Below are 22,624 nucleotides of genomic sequence, written 5' to 3'. Positions count from 1 at the left end.
TATGTAATATATATTTATATATATATATATATATATATCCATGTATGTATGTATATATATGTATGTATATGTATGTATGTATGTATATATATATATATATATATATATATACATATATGTATGTATGTATATATATGTATATATATATATATATATATATATATATATATATATATATATATATATATATATATATATATATATATAGGTATGTAGGTGTGGGAAAAATCAATCAAGACATATATATATATATATGTATATATATATATATATATATATATATATATGTATATACATATATATGTATATACATATATATGTGTGTGTATGTATGTATATATGAATGTATGGGAATAAGCGGTAGAAAATGGATGGATGGATGTATATATACATATATATATAATATGAGTAGGCAGTAAAGTAAAGCGAGTCCAGCAATGACACGGCAGATAGGTTTGTTATGTAACATCAAATTGCAAAGTTGCTTGCTCATCCTAGACCAGCATTTTTTCTTCAGGCAAAGCAATTGTCACCTCGTGGTGTACTCCGTATGATTGCATTGCACATTAAGGGCAAAGGTGGGACTTCTGTGCTCATATGGTCAGACTGTGCATGCATGCGGTGTAAAGAGCCTATCAATGGTTAACTCCCTCGTCTGACAATATGCGAACAGTACTTCCAAGTGTGGCGTCACACATTTATCCAGTCATTTGGAAACAGAAACTAATAAGTGTTATTAAACACTTGATCGGCTTTAGCAGCACATGTATTCATCCTCGATATAATATCTTACCCAGCAATGATTTTACTCTGCAGTTAAGGATTTGTTTTAACTCTCATTCAACAATGTTTTCCCCCACTACCCGCCCAATCTTGAGAGGTCATATGACCGACTGAGCGTAAAAGCCGAGGAGGCCAGGGAACTGCAGGCTGAACAGATTTGATTGAGCAACGGCCAACATGTAAAAGAAAAAAACACGACGACTGAATCCTGCAGTTAAAGTCACGAGTTAAAAGTTGTTTGTTTTATTTTTGCCAAAATTGGACACGTTAGTGCAGATTAAGGGTGATAAATGAACGTGACTGGCAGCTAAAACACTCCCAAGGAAGCTGTAATAAGATTGTTTCTCCAATTTGTAAATGTATGCAGGCATTGTTAAAGGGGAACATTTTCACCAAACCTATGCAAGGGTCAATATATACCTTGATGTTGCAGAAAAAAGACCATGTATTTTTTTTAACCGGTTTCCGAACTCTAAATGGGTGAATTTTGGCATATTAAACGCCTTTCTGTTTATCGGTCTTTTAGCGAAGACGTCAGAACGTGACGTCGCCGAGGTAATACACCCGCTATTTTCATTTTTAACACATTACAAACACCGGGTCTCAGTTCTGTTATTTTCCGTTTTTTCGACTATTTTTTGGAACCTTGGAGACATCATGCCTCGTCGGTGTGTTGTCGGAGGGTGTAACAACACTAACAGGGAGGGATTCAAGTTGCACCACTGGCAAGAAATCTGCCGCCAGACCCCCATTGAATTTGCCAGAGTGTCTGCACATTTTACCGGCGATGCTAAGACAGACATGGCACAGAGATGTATGGATAACCTGCAGATGCATTTGCAACGATTAAGTCAACGAAATCACAAAGGTGAGTTTTGTTGATGTTGTGGACTTATGTCCTAATCAAACATATTTTGGTCACGGAATGACTGCTAATCGATGCTAACATGCTACGCTAATCGATGCTAACATGCTATTTACGCTAGCTGTATGTACATTTGAAAGTAGATACCCACATTTAATGCGAAACAAACACTTACCAATCGACGGATTTAAGTTGCTCCAGTGTCACAAGATGTGAAAATCCTGATCGTTTGGTCCGCACATTTTACCGGCGATGCTAATAAGGCAGCCATGCTATGGGCCACTTCATTAGGTACACCCATGTTATGGCCGAATAGCGTCAATAGCTATTCGCTCAATAGCTTCAATTTCTTCTTCAATTTCGTTTTCGCTATCTGCCTCCATACTCCGACCATCTGTTACAATACATGCGTAATCTGTTGAATCGCGTAAGCCGTTGAAATTCGAAATGAATCCGAGCTAATGTCGCTATATCTTGCTGTGGTAACCGCCATGTTGTTTGTATTGGCAGCCCTGTATGACGTCACAGGGAAATGGACAGTCGCATCGCAAAAAGCGAAAATCAAGAACTTTGAAGCTTTTTTTAGGGATATTCCGGGAGGTGTAAAATTTTGAAAAAAACTTCGAAAAATAAAACAAGCCACCGGGAACTGATTTTTATTGTTTTTAACCCTTTTGAAATTGTGATAATGTTCCCCTTTAAGGCCAGACATTCTTAAGTAGGAGTGTCCAAACTTTTTCCACTGAGGGCCTCACTGAAAGATGAAAGCAAGATGGGGCATTTTTTATATTTTTCCATTTTAAAACCAATTCAATATTGTACCCATTAGGGCTCCCCTCAATGTGTGTGAATATTAAAAGTCCCGGGGTCTGCTATCTTAGGTTTTGGAATTGCAACTGTAATAGCTACCTATTGTCAGACTTGCAAATGAGACTCAGAAAAGTGATAATGAAAGAAGATATCACTACTGGACAGCAGTTATCACAATCAGCTAATTTTTAAATGTTGTAATATATATATTTTTTATTTTATCATCAAAAACTAATATTTTTTATGAACACACACAAGCACCAACAATCGGTGCCTTTGAGTACCAGTATTGAGTCCCTGGTACTGAGAATTTGTACAGTATCAGTTCAAATGTGAAAAGTACCCGTCCCTACTAGATAGCGATTAGCGATAATAAGATAATACTGTATTATTTGAATATCTTAGTTTTGCACAATAACAAGGTGCATTCCGAAACAATTTGATTCAAAACACAAAAGTTTCCGCACACACCCAAAGTTGGTTAGTCCGTGAGCATTTACCTACTTGGCATTCCAAAATGTTTGGCCTGTATAAATAAGAGAGTTTCTCCAATTTATAAATGTATGCAGGCATTGTTAAAGGGGAACATTATCACCTAACCTATACAAGCGTCAATATATACCTTGATGTTGCAGAAAAAAGACCATGTATTTTTTTAACCAATTTCCGAACTCTAAATGGGTGAATTTTGACATATTAAACGCCTTTCTGTTTATCGGTCTTTTAGCGATGACGTCAGAACATGACGTTGCCGAGGTAATACACCCGTCCGTTGACAATGGAGATACATGACACGTTCAGCAGCTTGCTTAAATCATGTCTATTGGACGTGCTCGTCATATGGATCAATTCCACCAAATGTATTTCTTTTGCAAGGTGGTGAGCCTTTTGAACAGGGTCCAGTTTGTTTCGGTACAGTCCCGTGATGCATTTTAATCCGGTTTGTTGCTCTCTTTCACAAAACCAATGGTGCAGCCATGTAAACAAAAAAAATGGCTACCCAGCCCCCACGGTGCATTGCGAAATTAGCCCTATAGATGAAGTGAAGTGAATTATATTTATATAGCGCTTTTCTCTAGTGACTCAAAGCGCTTTACATAGTGAAACCCAATATCTAAGTTACATTTAAACCAGTGTGGGTGATACTGGGAGCAGGTGGGTAAAGTGTCTTGCCCAAGGACACAACGGCAGTGACTAGGATGGCGGAAGCGGGAATCGAACCTGCAACCCTCAAGTTGCTGGCACGGCCGCTCTACCAACCGAGCTATGCCGCCCCTAACATCTTTTAAAGCGCCACCCTTGTGTAATAAAAAAGCCCGATACGCTCTGCCTTTGACATTGTGGGCCTTATATAAGGCAGTGGTTCTCAAATGGGGGTACGCGTACCACTGGGGGTACTTGAAGGTATGCCAAGGGGTACATGAGATTTTTTTTTAAATATACTAAAAATAGCAATAATTCAAAAATCCTTTATAAACATATTTATTAGGGATGCACCGATTAATCGGTAACCGAATATATTCGGCCGAATATGGCAAAAAAAAGCCACATACGGCCTTCGGTGGATTGAGTTAAAAACAAGGCCGAATAGTGGCGTGTGACGCAATTTTTTGACGCGTTGACGCAATCAACCAACGTGCAGTGACGCGCTGACGTTGGGATATGTTGTGTACCTGTATAAGTGTATGAGGTTACAAGCACACACTTATTTAGATTTAGTGGGGCCTCTGTTTACATTATTAGCCTGTTGTGTAGGCTACCTGTATAAGTGTATGAGGTTACAAGCACACACTTATTTAGATTTAGTGGGGCCTCTGTTTACATTATTAGCCTGTTGTGTAGGCTACCTGTATAAGTGTAAGAGGTTACAAGCACAGACTTAATTGAGATTTACTTGAGCCTTCTGTTTACATTATTAACCTATCCACTGTGGCTAAGCAGACTTTTGCCAAAAGGACAATAATTCATTTGTTGTGGGTTTATCCACTTTAATGCACTTTATTTTTTTTTTTGGAATGCATGTTTTGTTTGAAGGCCTAATATAAATGGAAAAATATGTGCTTTTTTTGAAAAGCAGAGGCTACTGGAATATTAAAAAAATGTCAATATTCAATAAAAAAATACTTTATTTGAAAAACATGTCTAAATATTTCTTCTAGGCTATTTATGCAATATAAAAAAAAATTGTGAAAAACTGCATTCATTATTCGGTATTCGGCCTTCGGCCAAGCGTTTAAATTTTATTCGGCTTCGGCCACAAATTTTCATTTCGGTGCATCCCTAATATTTATTGAATAAAACTTCAACAAAATATGAATGTAAGTTCATAAACTGTGAAAAGAAATGCAACAATGCAATATTCAGTGTTGACAGCTAGATTTTTTGTGGACATGTTCCATAAATATTGATGTTAAAGATTTCTTTTTTTGTAAAGAAATGTTTCGAATTAAGTTCATGAATCCAGATGGATCTCTATTACAATCCCCAAAGAGGGCACTTTAAGTTGACGATTACTTCTATGTGTTGAAATCTTTATTTATAATTGAATCACTTTGTGACGGGTCTCCAGCCGTCCTCGTGTGGGTTGCAGTGCCGATCGATACAGGACGCATCGTAGCAGGTTTGAAGTGAAGTGAATTATATTTATATAGCGCTTTTCTCAAGTGACTCAAAGCGCTTTACATAGAGACACCCAATATCTAAGTTACATTTAAACCAGTGTGGGTGGCACTTGGAGCAGGTGGGTAAAGTGTCTTGCCCAAGGACACAACGGCAGTAACTAGGATGGGACAAGCGGGAATCGAACCTGCAACCCTCAAGTTGCTAGCACGGCCACTCTACCACTAAACCCAAGCTATGCCGGGGCGGCATAGCTCGGGTTTATTATTTCAATAAACATATTGTCTTGACAGTCGGTCGCGCCAATTTCTAACTCGCCGGCTCTTTCTGCTCGTCGCGGCGCACCTTTCGGTGGCCGGTGGATGCATCTGCTGCGGGGGCTCATCTCGCTCAGGGTCGATCTCGTCGCTCTCGTGGTCGTTGTTGCCGGTTGTTCCTTCTCCTACTTCTGCCACGATTGCTCCTCCCTCTCCCTTTTTTTTGCTGCAGCAGGGATTGAGCAAAGGTGTGTTGTGTACGCACCTGACTCTGATGGCTGTAGTGTCGCTCCAGCCGTGCCCCGCCTCTCCGCTCTACTGCATGCTCCGCCTCCGGGCCGCCATCTTGGGCAGGACCACTGTTTGCCCTGGCCAGCTGTCGGCTCCGCCTCTCCAAACACACTTGTTTATTTTTCAACAAGTTTATAGTTATTTTATATCTTTTTTCAAATAGTTCAAGAAAGACCACTACAAATGAGCAATATTTTGCACTGTTATACATTTAAATAAATCAGAAACGGATGACAAAGTGCTGTATTTTACTTCTTTATCTCTTTTTTTCAACCAAAAATGCTTTGTTCTGATTAGGGTGCTTGAATCAAAAAAATGTTCGGAGGGGGTACATCACTGAAAAAAGGTTGAGAACCACTGAATTATAAGGAAATACGCTTTCACTTTTTGAATGAAACGACTAAGCAAGACGGACAAATTCTGAAGCAAAAAAAAGTGCCTCGTAAACCACAGAGTCTCATCTCTTATAAAAGGAAGTGAAACCCACAGTAAACTTGATAGTGTTACGCCTGCACACACGCATGAAAATGTACTTGTGTTTAAACTATTACATATACATTGATTCTCTGTCTCTGCAGGAGAAACATCATATGAGAAGATTCCAAGCTGGAAGACAGCTTCTTGCTTTGTCTACTTAACGGAACACCGTATCATGTTGTGGAAAGTTTGCTGACGCCGTTGTGACTTTGGGATCAGTTGGCCATGTTGGATCCGGTATGTCTGCCAGAGGACGTCAGCCGATTTAACAGCCATCCTGCTTCCACACACAGACACATGACCCTAACTTAAGTCTGTGAGAGGATTCTTCCACCGCCATCAATGGAGAGTTAATGTGTGCGCACTACGATGGGGACAATGCAGAATATTTGGACATTCCCATCAATGAATTAAAAAAAAATCATAAGACTTATGGGATAATTCACAACGTGACCACAATCTGGACCAGTCGTCTGTCCCACAATGCATTGCTCGTTGAGAAAGAAAACACCAGCGCGCAACTCGGACTTCTCGGCTATTGCCGTCCCCTCCATGCACGGGTCAGGGTACCTGGACTACACGGTGGAAAGCCACGCGTCCAAGTCCCTGCAGCACATGGACGAGTTCCGACGTCAGGAGGTACTGTGTGACCTGGTGCTGCACGTCACGCACAAGGAGAAGAGCATGGACTTTAAGGTGACCACACTACACTACCAAAAGCAGGGAAAACAACATGGAATTTCAATATTCAGCAGTAGATAATTATGTAGCCTGATGGGTCGCAAAATATTTACACCAAATATTACTAATTGGTTTTGGACGTCGCATGGGTGACCAATTTTTATTTTAAAAAAAGTATGTTATTGGCTATTGCCGAATAATGCCTTTTAATGCCGATCCTCTCTGGTTGACAAGCGGCTAGCAGCTGAATTATGTGTGTACATCCACTGTGTGGCGCTGCTCCCCTAAAATAATAATAATCACCTCCCATTACGACGAATATAGTGAATTTCTTAGTATTTTAAGTGTCATTTAGTATTGTTATCAAGTAACATTATCTTTGAATGACGAGGTTAAACATGTTAGAAAGCCAGGAGCAGGCATCCTTATACCTTAGATCATGGGTGTCAAACTCTGGCCCGCCGTGTAATTTAATTTGGCCCTTGAGGCAATATCAATTTAGCATTAGAGCTGGCCCGCCGGTGTTATAGAGCGTTGGTGCCGCTGAAACACGGCATTCACCACTAATACTCATACTTGCCAACCCTCCTAATTTTCCCGGTAGACTCCCGAAGTTCAGTGCCCCTCCGAAAAATCTCCCGGGGCAACCATTCTCCCGAATTTCTACCGATTTCCACCTGGACAACTATATTGAGGGCGTGGATTTAAGGCACTGCCTTTAGCGTCACGTCCGCTTTTCCTCCATACTAACAGCGTGTCACATAATATTTGTGGCTTTTACACACACACACACACGCACAAGTGAATGCAAGGCCTACTTGGTCAACAGCCATACAGGTCACACTGAGGGTGGCCGTATAAACAACTTTAGCACTGTTACAAATATGCGCCACACTGTGAACCCACACCAAACAACAATGAGAAACACATTTTGGGTGAACATCCGCACCGTAACACAACGGAATAAATACCCAGAACCCCTTACAGCACTAAATCTTCCGGGAAACTTCCAGCAAACTGACCAATAATTAACGTTTTATTCATGCATTTTCTCTTGCTACTTCAAGGCTTGAATGTTTGGTTCATTCATTATTGTTATTTTATTTTCAAATGTATTATTAGCCTGTGGAAAAAATTTGATATTTATCTCAGAAGATTGCAAATAGAAAAAAAGGCATAACATTTTTATTTACATTTTTTTTTATATGTATGCCATTGATATTTTTTTAATTATTATTATTATTATTTGAAACTGGATTTTGCATGTCACTAAAGTTATACAAGCCTTGCTTGTTCAATATTTAATGCAAAACTTGTTTGGGTCCCTATTAAAAGGTTAATTTGTTCAACCTTGGCCCGCGGCTTTGTTCCGTTTAAAATTTTGGCCCACTCTGTATTTGAGTTTGACACCCCTGCCTTAGATAAACCAAGCACAAATAAATGATTGTCTATTTAACACACAAACATCAGGCTGATTTGAAAAGTAAGTAAAAACCAAATATACTGCATAACCTGCTTAATGGTCTTGTGGTTAGAGTGTCCGCCCTGAGACTGGAAGGTCGTGAGTTCAAACCCCGGCCGAGTCATACGAAAGACTATAAAAATGGGTCCTATTGCCTCTCTGCTTGGCACTCAGCATCAAGGGTTGAAATTGGGGGTTAAATCACCAAAATGATTCCCGAGCGCGGCCACCCCGCTGCTGCTCACTGCTCCCCTCACCTCACAGGGGGTGAACATTGGGATGGGTCAAATGCAGAGGATAATTTCACCACACTTAGTTTTGGACTTTAACTTTAACTTTATGAGAAGGGATTCATGAATAACTGACTAAAAACACATTTCAAATAGAAAAAAATAAATAATCCATTCATCAATTTTTTTTGTCTCTCTCTGTGTCACGGTGTGTGCTGGAGGCTATCCCAGCTACATTTGGGCGGAAGGTGGCGTACACCCTGGACAAGTGGCTACCTCATCGCAGGGCCAACACAAATAGACAGACAACATATTATGAATTTATTTACAATAAATAATACATTTAAAATTGTTGTCTGTCTATCTGTGTTGGCCCTGCGACGAGGTGGCAACTTGTCCAGGGTGTACCCCGCCTTCCGCCTGATTGTAGCTGGGATAGGCGCCAGCGCCCCCCGCGACCCCGAAAGGGAATAAGCGGTAGAAAATGGATGGATGGATGATTTTTAGCTAAACTGGCAAAAAAATATTACATTAGTTAAAATTTTTGTACTTAACAAACTTCTCTATGACTGTAGTTCCAGATTTCTTCTATTTGTTTAATATTGTCATTACTGCCACAAGTGTATTTCAACAGAGTACTGCTGCGGCCTATACGGCTATGAAACAGATATGTTTTGGACCGCCCTCTATAGCAGTGGTTCTCAAATGGGGGTACGCGTACCCCTGGGGGTACTTGAAGGTATGCCAAGGGGTACGTGAGATATTTTAAATATATTCTAAAAATAGCAACAATTCAAAAACTCTTCATAAATATATTTATTGAATAATACTTAAACAAAATATGAATGTAAGTTCATAAACTGTAAAAAAAATAAATAAAAAAAAATACAATATTCAGTGTTGACAGCTAGATTTTTGTGGACATGTTCCATAAATATTGATGTTAAAGATTTCTTTTTTTGTGAAAAAATGTTTAGAATGAAGTTGATGAATCCAGATGGATCTATTACAATCCCCAAAGAGGGCACTTTAAGTTAATGATTACTTCTATGTGTAGAAATCTTTATTTAGAATTGAATCACTTGTTTATTTTTCAATAAGTTTTTAGTTATTTTTATATCTGTTTTTTCCAAATAGATCAAGAAAGACCACTACAAATGAGCAATATTTTGCACAGTTATACAATTTAATGAATCAGAAACTGATGACATAGTGCTGTATTTTACTTCATCTCTTTTTTTTAACCAAACATGCTTTGCTCTGATTACGGGGTACTTTAATTAAAAAAAATTTCACAGGGGGTACATCACTAAAAAAAAGGTTGAGAACCACTGCTCTATAGTATATTGTTCATACCACATACCATGAATTGATTAACGTGGACCCTGACTTAAACAAGTTGAAAAACTTATTCGGGTGTTACCATTTAGTGGTCAATTGTACGGAATATGTACTGTACTGTGCAATCTACTAATAAAAGTATCAATCAATCAATCAAAACAGTGATCAGATCGATAATTTAAGTTAAAAAAAAAAGTTTTTTCTTTTTGTTAATGTTTACAAACTCTGGGAATAATTCCTTGGACACAGGAGCACTTTGAGGGCAAAACACAAAGTATTTAAAAAAGTAGCAGATAGTATTTTTACTTTTGTTTTGTTATTGTGTACTAATTACCTTGTTTTGATCGAACTACTGTATGTAATACAAGATAATAAGGAACTAATTTGAATATCGTTTTGATATTGTTAGACTGTCAGTAGCACTTACCATCAATCAATCAATCAATCAATCAATGTTTATTTATATAGCCCCAAATCACACATGTCTCAAAGGACTGCACAAATCATTACGACTACAACATCCTCGGAAGAACCCACAAAAGGGCAAGGAAAACTCACACCCAGTGGGCAGGGAGAATTCACAGCCAGTGGGACGCCAGTGACAATGCTGACTATGAGAAACCTTGGAGAGGACCTCAGATGTGGGCAACCCCCCCCCCCCCCCCTCTAGGGGACCGAAAGCAATGGATGTCGAGCGGGTCTAACATGATACTGTGAAAGTTCAATCCATAGTGGCTCCAACACAGCCGTGAGAATTCTGTTCAAAGCGGATCCAAGACAGCAGCGAGAGTCCCGTCCACAGGAAACCATCCCAAGCGGAGGCGGATCAGCAGCGTAGAGATGTCCCCAACTGATACACAGGCGAACGGTCCATCCTGGGTCCCGACGAGCGGTCCATCCTGGGTCTCGACTCTGGACAGCCAGTACTTCATCCATGGTCATCGGACCGGACCCCCTCCACACGGGAGGGGGGGACATAGGAGAAAAAAGAAAAGAAGCGGCAGATCAACTGGTCTAAAAAGGAGGTCTATTTAAAGGCTAGAGTATACAGATGAGTTTTAAGGTGAGACTTAAATGCTTCTACTGAGGTAGCATCTCGAACTGTTACCGGGAGGGCATTCCAGAGTACTGGAGCCCGAACGGAAAACGCTCTATAGCCCGCAGACATTTTTTGGGCTCTAGGAATCACTAATAAGCCGGAGTCTTTTGAAGGCAGATTTCTTGCCGGGACATATTGTACAATACAATCGTCAAGATAGGATGGAGCTAAACCGTGTAGTATATACCATAAATACATTAAAAAGTGTACTGGCAATACATGTTATTTGTATTGGTATTGGACGATCTTACGCATGGATGATCTCTGTATCGGAATCAGCAGCATAAAACCCTGATTCGAATATCCCTACTAAATAGTACTGTATTTGAATATACCCCTGTTTTGCCACCTGCACTAAACGTTATGATTTAGCTTGACTTGTACATGCTTACTGGTAATTGGATTGGAGCATTTCATCTGAGTTTTAACATTTGAGCAAAGGAGAATTGTATAGCCCAATATACATATTTATTCTTAGCACCACCTTTAGGGGTGGATTGTATTTCTAACATGTTTCATACCAATATCATTACAATATTATGAATGTGAACCTCAAATGATTCCATTCTTTTTTTTTTTTCAATTAAGTTTAAATTTATTGGGAACTTGTCAAAAATTCACAAGCACACATTTTTCTAAAGTGATCAACCGTTCAAAAGGCGTGGGAAGAAACAGGGTTCGTCTGGTCTCACCCCCTGTGCCGTAAGCAGCAATAATAAAAATACATTTAAAAAAATAAATGATTGCTAGAGCTAAGAAGTGGTGAGGGATAATTCAGAAGGAACAAATTTAAGTAAAGAGGAAATGACTCATATTCTACGCCCACACATACAATGAGTATACTGTGTAAACATCATCTGCTTGTATTGTTTCTTAAACTGGCTCACGTTAGTACATTAGTTTGCCCTCAATACATTCCATAGATTAGTCTCTCACACAGATACACTAAATACATAGGACTTCATTTGGGTCATACATAAATAAAACTTTTTTTTTTTTTTTAAAGGGTGACATAGCAAGATTTTAGGCAATTCGGACAAAAATGACAAAAATAAACACTCCTCGCTAACGTTAGCGCAAACTTAGAACTGGACTTCGAACTCTCCACTTTTTTTTAGTGGCCCTCAATTTCCTCTTGGATACAATGCATCTCCTCATAAGTATATTTAGTAGAACAGGGCTGTCAAACTAGCGTTCATACAGGAACACATTGCATTGATAGCTGCTTCCAGAGGGCCACGTGTTTGATTGATTGATTGATACTTTTATTAGTAGATTGCACAGTTCAGTACATATTCCGTACAATTGACCACTAAATGGTAACACCCGAATAGGTTTTTCAACTTGTTTAAGTCTGGGTCCATGTTAATCAATTCATGGTACAAATATATACTATCAAAATAATACAGTCATCACACAAGTTAATCATCATAGTATGTACATTGAATTATTTACATTATATACAATCCGGGGGGTGGAATGAGGAGCTTTGGTTGATATCAGTACTTCAGTCATCAACAATTGCATCAACAGAGAAATGTGGACATTGAAACAGCGTAGGTCTTACTTAGTAGGATATGTACAGCCAGCAGAGAACATAGTGAGTTCAGATAGCATAAGAACAAGTATATACATTAGAAGTACATTTGAGTTGTTTATAATCCGGGGAGATGGGATGTGAATGGAGGAGGGTATTATTAAAGTGTTGAAGTTGCCTGGAGGTGTTGTTTTAGTGCGGTTTTGAAGGAATATAGAGATGCACTTACTTTTACACCTGTTGGGAGTGCATTCCACATTGATGTGGCATAGGAAGAGAATGAGTTAAGACCTTTGTTAGATCGGAATCGGGGTTTAACGTGGTTTGTGGAGCTCCCCCTGGTGTTGTGGTTATGGCGGTCATTTACGTTAAGGAAGTAATTTGACATGTACTTTGGTATCAAGGAGGTGTAGCGGATTTTATAGACTAGGCTCAGTGCAAGTTGTTTTACTCTGTCCTCCACCCTGAGCCAGCCCACTTTGGAGAAGTGGGTTGGATTGAGGTGTGATCTGGGGTGGAGGTCTAAAAGTAACCGGACTAGCTTATTCTAGGATGCTTGGAGTCTAGATTTGAGGTTTTGGAGGTCCTGGGGTACCAGGAGGTGCAAGCGTAATCGAAGAAGGGTTGAATGAGAGTTCCCGCTAGAATCCTCAAGGTGCTTTTGTTGACCATAGAGGAGATTCTGTAGAGGAATTTCGTTCTTTGGTTGACCTTTTTGATTACCTTGGTTGCTATTTTATCACAGGAAAGATTAGCCTCTAGAATGGAACCTAGGTAGGTGATCTCATCCTTCCTGGTGATAACAATGTCACCCACTTTTATAGTGAAGTCACTGACTTTATTAAGTTTGATATGGGACCCAAATAGGATGGATTCCGTTTTACCTAAGTGTATGGATAGCTTGTTGTCAGCGAGCCAGGTGCAAATATTAAGGAGTTCAGCACTGAGGATTTGTTCCACCTGTGACTTGTCCTTGCCGGATACCAGCAGGGCCGAGTCATCCGCAAACAGGAACAATTCACAGTGGCATGCTGATGGCATGTCATTTACGTATATTAGGAACAGTAAAGGTCCTAGTATACTGCCTTGGGGGACTCCACAGCTTACTGAGAGGGGAGGAGACATGGTGCCGTTCACCTCTACCACCTGTTTCCTCCCCTCTAAGTAAGATTGCATCCAGCTTGATGAGGTTTCGTCGAATCCGATTGCTCGGAGCTTATCCAACAGTATAGCGTGGTTAGCGGTGTCAAAGGCCTTCTGAATGTCCAGCATGACCATGCCGCAGTATTTTCCCGCGTCCACCTCATGTTTGATGTGGTCGGTCAGATATAGAAGGCATGTGTCAGTGGAGTGGTTAGTTCTGAAGCCGGATTGGAATTTGTACATTAGTTTATTAGTAGCAAGGTATCTATCAACCTGTTCATAAACTATTTTCTCCATTACTTTCGAAATGGAACTGAGAATAGAAAATAGTGAGAATAGAGAATAGTGTAACAGTAAATATATATGAATAGGGCTAGGTAATATTGGTGAAAACTGAATCAGTGTTTTCTATCGATCTACACAAATAATTATTAATATTTTTTATGAACTATCGGAAATAAGGATCAGGAGAAAAATGTATCAAATGTAAACATTTGTATTTAAGATGTAACCTTCCTCTGATTATAGTCCCCCCAGCTATCAAGAGAGAAAGAAAACAACCATGGAAAAAAAAGTAGTGTATTTCAAATGGGGAATCACATTCAAACATTATAAAATCCCAAGGCAAAACAAATGATGCAGTTATTCTGCAGTAAATTCCTTAAATTATTCATATTCAACTCTGTAGGTAGTGTCTCCAAATATCCTAGAGTAAAAGAAAAACATACACTTGATGTTTTAGAATATTGAGTGACTAAGTTTTATTTGCCAGCAATGTTCTTTACTAAAAAACTAAATTTAGCTTTTGGCTGTCTTATTTCAATTTATATGTATAATTGAATGACCCCTGGATTATGAATTATTTAAGAACCTTTACATGAAAAAAATTTAGGTTTTTGTTTTGCCTGTGAGAGATCAGTGTAGTGTAGTGTTATTCATATGTGTGTGTGTGTGTGTGTGTGTATGTATGTATGTATATATGTATTTGTGTGTGTGTGTATATATATATATATATATATATAAATATATATATATATATATATATATATATTAAGGATGCACCGAAATGAAAATTTGTGGCCGAAGCCGAATAAGATTTAAACGCTTGGCCGAAGACCGAATAATGAATGCAGTTTTTCACAATTTTTTTATATTGCACTAATAACCTAGAATAAATATTTAGACATGTTTTTCAAATAAAGTATTTTTTTATTGAATATTGACATTTTTTTAATATTCCAGTAGCCTTTGCTTTTCAAAAAAAGCACAAAGTTTTTCATTTATATTAGGCCTTCAAACAAAACATGCATTCCCAAAAAAAAAAAAAAAAGTGCATTAAAGTGGATAAACCCACAACAAATGAATTATTGTCCTTTTGGCAAAAGTCTGCTTAGCCACAGTAGATATGCTAATAATGTAAACAGAAGGCTTAAGTAAATCTCAATAAGTGTGTGCTTGTAACCTCATACACTTATACAGGTAGCCTACACAACAGGCTAATAATGTAAACAGAGGCCCCACTAAATCTCAATAAGTGTGTGCTTGTAACCTCATACACTTATACAGGTACACAACATATCCCAATGTCAGCGTGTCACTGCACGTTGGTTGATTGCGTCACCGCGTCAAAAAATTGCGTCACACGCCACTATTCGGCCTTGTTTTTAACTCAATCCAGCGAGGGCCGAATGTGGCTTTTTTTGCCATATTCGGCCGAATATATTCGGTTACCGATTAAGCCGTGCATCCCTAATATATATATATATATATAGTCCCACCAATCAATTTTCATTTAGACAAGATCACAATGATTTAGTTACTTTACTTTAGTATTTGGTATCAGCACTATCAACATTTCAGTATTAATCCCCTCGTTGGTGGGGAGGAGTGCTCTGCATAGATTACAGACCACTTTGGTCTAACTACGGTCCATTTGGAAAAAGTCCAAAAAACTGCCATACTGTCAAGGTGACTTTTTCTGTTTCATCCCTGTGCAACAATAATTTTTACTTTCTCTTCTCACTCCATGCAAAGAATCCACCACAAGATAACAAGATGGCACAACCAAATTTAAATGTTCATAATGTTACCGGGATTGGCTGTTAGCGTGTCACTCCCACTCATCAGTGATCACAACCTGTGTTGCTCGGTTACCAGAGAGCGAGTGTCTTTGTTCATGCAACCAACCTTGCTTCCAGTTTTTCCAAGAAAAAAAAAAATCTGACCGATTTATTGAACGCATTTTATATTGATATTGATTACGTGTCAGGCTTTGAGTTTGGTACCTGGAAATAATCAAAGTATGTAAATAAAATTTTACAAAATCTTTTTTACCGGTGTGTGTATATATATGCGGCTAAAGTAAAGTACCAATGATAGTCATACATACTCTAGGTGTGGTGAAATTTGTCTTCTGCATTCGACCCATTCCCTTGATCACCCCCTGGGAGATGAGGGGAGCAGTGGGCAGCAGCGGAGCCGCGCCCGGGAATCATTTTTGGTGATTTAACCCCCAATTCCAACCCTTGACACTGACTGCCAAGCAAGGAGGTAACGGGTCCATCCATCCATCCATCCATTTTCTACCGCTTATTCCCTTTCGGGGTCGCGGGGGGCGCTGGCGCCTATCTCAGCTACAATCGGGCGGAAGGCCGGGTACACCCTGGACAAGTCGCCACCTCATCGCAGGGCCAACACAGATAGACAGACAACATTCACACTCACATTCACACACTAGGGCCAATTTAGTGTTGCCAATCAACCTATCCCCAGGTGCATGTTTTTGGAGGTGGGAGGAAGCCGGAGTACCCGGAGGGAACCCACGCATTCACGGGGAGAACATGCAAACTCCACACAGAAAGATCCCGAGCCTGGATTTGAACCCAGGACTGCAGGACCTTCGTATTGTGAGGCAGACGCACTAACCCCTCTGCCACCGTGAAGCCGGTAACGGGTCCCATTTTTATAATCTTTGGTATGACTCGGCCGGGGTTTGAACTCACAACCTACTGATCTCAGGGCGAACACTCCAACCACCAGGCCACTGAGTAGTAGGTTAATAGTTCGGTGCGGTTAATACAGTATATGTACCGTACAAATATTTTTTCTTCTAAAATGGGACGGCGTGGCGCAGTGGAAGAGTGGCAGTGCGTAACCCGAGGGTCCGTGGTTCAAATCCCACCTAGTACCAACCTCGTCACGTCCGTTGTGTCCTGAGCAAGACACTTCACCCTTGCTCCTGATGGGTGCTGGTTGGCGCTTTGCATGGCAGCTCCCTCCATCAGTGTGTGAATGTGTGTGTGAATGGGTGAATGTGGAAGTAGTGTCAAAGCGCTTTGAGTACCTTGAAGGTAGAAAAGCACTATACAAGTACAACCCATTTATCATTTATTTAAAATATGGTGGGTGCAGTTTTTAATACCAAAAAGTTTTATTTTGGTTTCATCTGACCACATGACATTCTCCCAATCCTCTGCTGTATCATCCATGTATCCATTTTGCTATAAACTTAACTCGTCGTGTTTGGAGGAAGACGAATACTGAGTTGCATCCCAAGAACACCATACCTACTGTGAAGCATGGGGGTGGAAACACCATGCTTTGGGGCTGTTGTTCTGCTAAGGGGACAGGACGATTGATCCGTGTTAAGGAAAGAATGAATGGGGCCATGTATAGTGGGATTTTGAGCCAAAACCTCCTTCCATCAGTGAGAATGGTTGACCAAATACTTATTTTCCACCATAATTTACAAATAAATTCTTTAAAATTCCTACAATGTGAATTCCTGGATTTTTTTTTCACATTCTGTCTCTCACAGTTGAAGTGTACCTATGATGAAAATTACAGACCTCTGTCATCATTTTAAGTGGGAGAACTTGCACAATCGGTGGTTGACTAAATACTTTTTTGCCCCACTGTAGCCATGGATATGAAATTGTAATAAATATTCCGATGTACAACGTGAATGCTTATCTATCTTTGGCGGTTGTTTCAGGTGCACAAGGTGGTCCTGGCCTCGTGCAGCCCCTACTTCAGAGCCATGTTTTCCAGCAGTTTCAAAGAGTGTCAGGCCTCGGAGGTCACCCTGCGCGACGTCTGCCCCCAGGTGGTGGGGAGGCTGATCGACTTCGCCTACACGTCCCACATCGTCGTGGGGGAGAAATGTGTGCTGCATGTTCTTTTGGGTGCCATGAGGTAAACGCCCACACAACCCAACATTCATAGACGTCTTTTAAATAACGTTTCTTTCCCTTCTCTGCCAGGTTCCAGATGGAAGACGTGGCCAAGGCATGCTGCGACTTCCTCACCAAGCACCTGGAGTCGTCCAACGTCATAGGCATCACTCTCTTCGCAGAGGAGATCGGCTGCACCGAGCTCTACATGAAAGGCCGGGAATACATCAACACGCACTTCAGTGAGGTGACACATGCACTCAGTCTTAAGAGATGCTTTCGACTGGATTTACTGCACGCCTTTCGAGGAAATAACATCAAATGTGTGTTGTTGTTTGCTGGTTTGCCCCAGGTGACCAAAGAGGACGAGTTCTTTAGTTTGTCTCACTGCCAGCTGCTGGAACTCATCAGTCAGGACAGCATCAAGGTGCTCTGTGAGTCAGAGGTGTGTGTGCCCCCCCTTAAGCTAGTCATTAACACTTCTTTAAAGCTGTCTGAGGACTTTGTTGTAATCCAATTACAGCAAGGCTTTATAGGGTTGGGAATTGACAAGATGTTTGTGGTTCTGATTCCCCTTTTGATTCTGCTAAACGATTCAGTTCCTTACGGGTAGAGATGTATACAGAGTAGTGGTATTTTTTTAGTATTGGTTACTAATTAGGTCGATCCAGATGCACCGGGAAGATTCTGGACTAATTATACTGCCTTTGGGTTTTTTTAATCCAGCTGATTGTCGTAATTATGACATGCTGTAATATCGTTTTGCATTTTTTAACTGTTGCTTCTTATCGTACAATGATTTCTTCTTCCTTTGTCAATCAAAACCAGCATTAGTTTCCGGTGTTATTCGTGTTTAGAGACTCTTTATTTCTGTCGTTCCACGTCAAAGGTGGGTAGTAACGCGCTACATTTACTCCGTTACATTTACTTGAATAACTTTTGGGATAAATTGTACTTCTACGAGTAGTTTTTATGCAACATACTTTTACTTGAGTATATTTATAGAGAAGAAACGCTACTTTTACTCCGCTCCATTTATCTACATTCAGCTCGCTACTTTTTTTTTAATCGATCTGTTAATGTTTGTTTTGGTTTTTCAAAGTAGGATCTACGCATGCCTGCGTTTCACCAATCACATGCAGTCACTGGTAAGGTTGGACCAATCAAACAGAGCCAGGCGGTCACATGACCCGACTTAAACAAGTTGAAAAACATACTGGGGTGTTACTATTTAGTGGTCAATTGTGCAGAATATGTACTGTACTGTGCAATCTACTAATACAAGTTTCAATCGATCAATCAAAAGTGTAAAGCAAAAAAGACACTTTTTATTTCAACCGTACTTCCTGCCAAAAGCCTAAAGACTGATCGCACAGTTCCCGTCTTCACAATTAAAGCGCCGCTCCATCGCGCCTGAGCTAACAAAATAAGAGTCCCCCAAAGCCAGCGCAAACAAGCTAGCAAGCTACGGAGTTTGCCGCCAATGTATTTCTTGTAAAGTGTATAAAAACGAATATGGAAGTTGGACAAATAAGATGCCAAAAACCAACGACTTTCATGTGGTATTAGACAGAAAGGAGGAACTTTTTTTTTCCTCCATTTGAAAACATGGACATTATCAGCACTATACTGTCTGATTCCAATCAATGCAAGTCATCAGAATCAGGTAATACACCAACTTATATTCTTGTCTTCATGAAAGATAGGAATCTATATGTGTTAAACATGCATGTATATTCATTAAAACATCTTTGACATGTCAACAAAAACGGCAAAATAAATAAATATAAATTATATACTGTTTATATAAATGTATGTATATATATACATATATATGATATGTGTGTGTATATATGATATGTGTGTGTATAAATGATATGTGTGTGTATGTATATGTATATATGAGGTAGATCACCTCGACTTGGTCATTTATTAAGTAATTGATAAACGTTGAAAAACTTATTGGGGTGTTACCATTTAGTGGTCAATTGTACGGAATATGTACTGTACTTTGCAATCTACTAATACAAGTTTCAATCACTCAATCAATCAATCAATCAAATCAATGAATGCCTACTGAGGCTATGGTGCTGTTAAGTTATTGTAGCTCAATGTGCCATTTTTTAATTTTTTTATTTTAATGTACAATTATTTAATATATATTATTGTTTTAGTTGCTTAAGAGATATTCCTGGCTCTGAATTTGCTCATTGCTATTTTTATGTTTTTGTGCATTATTTGTTGCCGTAATCAGGTTACTCATCAGTTAATCAGTACTTGAGTAGTTTTTTCAAAACATACTTTTTACTTTTACTCAAGTAAATATTTGGGTGACTACTCCTTACTTTTACTTGAGTAATAAATCTCTAAAGTAACAGTACTCTTACTTGAGTACAATTTCTGGCTACTCTACCCACCTCTATTCCATGTCCCCTAACTAAAAGCAAGCAACAGAGAGCCTGACGTCACATTTGCTTTGCGCTGCTGCGAGCCTTCCTCTCCTTCAAAGCTGCCGGTGTCACTTAAAATGTTGAAGATCGCTATTCGCGGGTATATCTCGGATGCATTCAAGTACATCCACAGCGCTGACATGCTGCCTCTGCTTACGTCATCACAACATCCGGTTTCGGCAGCGCTGTTTCGGCGATCAAACTACGTCTTTTTTTGGTGGCCAAATTTTCGATGCATCACTTGTCAAAAGTGCGCAAATCATAAACTATATACTGTATTTTTCAGAGTATAAGTCGCACCTGCCGAAAATGCATAATAAAGAAGGAAAAAAACATATAAAAGTCGCACTGGAGTATAAGTCGCATTTTTGGGGGGAAATGTATTTGATAAAACCCAACACCAAGAACAGACATTTGAAAGGCAATTTAAAATAAATAAAGAATAGTGAACAACAGGCTGAATAAGTGTACGTTATATGAGGCATAAATAACCAACTGAGAAGGTGCCTGGTATGTTAACGTAACACAGTGGTTCTCAAACTTTTTTTTTCATCCCCCACTTTGGACAAGGGGGAGTTTTCAAGCCCCACCTGCCCCCATCGCCACAACAGAACGCTAATGCCAAGCTTAACATTTTCAAATGTATTGAACATTAAGTAACATTCAAGTCAGGGTTTCCCACACATTCATTTATTTGCGGCGGCTCGCCACGAAAGAATTACGGTCGCCACAAATAAAAAATAAATAAAAAATTCGGCTTTTGACTCGCTTGACCGCTCATAAAAGCAGTGGGACTCTGTTTGTGAATGGAGCTTGTAGTTACCCATCCATCCATCCATTTTCTACCGCTTATTCCCTTTCGGGGTTGCGGGGGGCGCTGGCGCCTATCTCAGCTACAATCGGGCGGAAGGCAGGGTACACCCTGGACAAGTCGCCACCTCGTCGCAGGGCCAACACAGATAGACAGACAACATTCACACTCACATTCACACACTAGGGCCAATTTAGTGTTGCCAATCAACCCTCCGACAACACACCCTCGAGGCATGATGTCTCCAAGGTTCCAAAAAATAGTAAAAAAACCCGAAAATAATAGAGCTGAGACCCGGTGTTTGTAATGTGTTGAAAATGAAAATGGTGGGTGTATTACCTCGGCGACGTCCCATTCTGACATCATCGCCTCCAGCGCGATAAACAGAAAGGCGTTTAATTCGCCAAAATTCACCCATTTAGAGTTCGGAAATCGATTAAAAAAATATATGGTCTTTTTTTCTGCACCATCAAGGTATATACTGACGCTTACATAGGTCTGCTGATAATGTTCCCCTTTTAAGGGAATTGTTTTGAAAGCATTTCCAAGGAATTGACACAGTGGGAACCAGTTCCTCGATTCTCAACCTTAAGGCATTCGCGGTACTGTAACACAAAATCTGGCGTACCAAGAAAAGGTCGTTAAAATATGGCTTTATATATACATCTGCATGTTCCAGGCCTCGCACTGAGTAGCCTGGACCCAGTGTTCAAAATGGTGTGTTTGTTTTTATATGGATAGAAAGAAGACACAAAGTGCTTGATTGCGTTCTAATCGCAGGCTGTAGCCTGCCTGGAAGCATTGACAAGGACCTCCCAAACCCCTCCTTTCCTATCAGGCCGGAATAACATGTCTATTGATTGATTGATTGATACTTCTATTAGTAGATTGCACAGTTCAGTACATATTCCGTACAATTGACCACTAAATGGTAACACCCCAATAAGTTTTTCAACTTGTTTAAGTCGGGGTCCACGTTAATCAATTCATGGTCTAGTGGCATTCAACTTGGAAACACACACTATCACCGTAACTTAGATACATCAAACATTATTAGCATACTCTATTCACACATTCTTTCCAAAACAGTTGTGACTACTATTTATAGGTGTCACACACGCCCACATGTTTGCCTCTGGAGGAAATGAAAGTAAAATTCCCAAGTATGCAAGTTAAAGTTTTGTCTTTAAGTAAGGTTTAAAAGATGGGATAATGTTGCACATTGAAGAGACATAAGTAACTGACAGTTGGAAAAAAAACAACGTCTTCTATGATCCGTTTGACGAATATAAACATCCATCCGTCCATCCATCATCTTCCGCTTCTCCGAGGTCGGGTCGCGGGGGCAACAACCTAAGCAGGGAAACCCAGACTTCCCTCTCCCCAGCCACTTCGTCTAGCTCTTCCCGGGGGATCCCGAGGCGTTCCCAGGCCAGCCGGGAGACATAGTCTTCCCAACGTGTCCTGGGTCTTCCCCGTGGCCTCCTACCGGTTGGACGTGCCCTAAACACCTCCCTAGGGAGGCGTTCGGGTGGCATCCTGACCAGATGCCCGAACCACTTCATCTGGCTCCTCTCGATGTGAAGGAGCAGCGGC

General features: G+C 40.1%; 1 protein-coding gene across 2 annotated transcripts in view; it reads left to right on the top strand.

Annotated features, from left to right (window-relative positions):
* The window catches only part of keap1a (kelch-like ECH-associated protein 1a), a 47,642-nt gene that overhangs the window by 10,893 nt on the left and 14,125 nt on the right, over nt 1–22,624 (top strand). The window contains exons 2-5 of one of the 2 annotated variants that reach the window (XM_061896163.1): nt 6,204–6,798; nt 17,590–17,789; nt 17,858–18,014; nt 18,120–18,212. In XM_061896163.1, coding sequence (XP_061752147.1) covers nt 6,586–6,798; nt 17,590–17,789; nt 17,858–18,014; nt 18,120–18,212 — 663 coding nt within the window. In that variant the 5' untranslated portion in view covers nt 6,204–6,585. Of the gene's footprint in view, nt 1–6,203; nt 6,799–17,589; nt 17,790–17,857; nt 18,213–22,624 lie in introns of both variants that reach the window. The other variant, XM_061896162.1, reaches the window with a different exon arrangement.

This window comes from Nerophis ophidion, linkage group LG03, assembly GCF_033978795.1.
Source record: "Nerophis ophidion isolate RoL-2023_Sa linkage group LG03, RoL_Noph_v1.0, whole genome shotgun sequence".
Lineage (NCBI taxonomy): Eukaryota > Metazoa > Chordata > Actinopteri > Syngnathiformes > Syngnathidae > Nerophis > Nerophis ophidion.
This window is presented reverse-complemented; position numbering and strand designations above follow the sequence as displayed.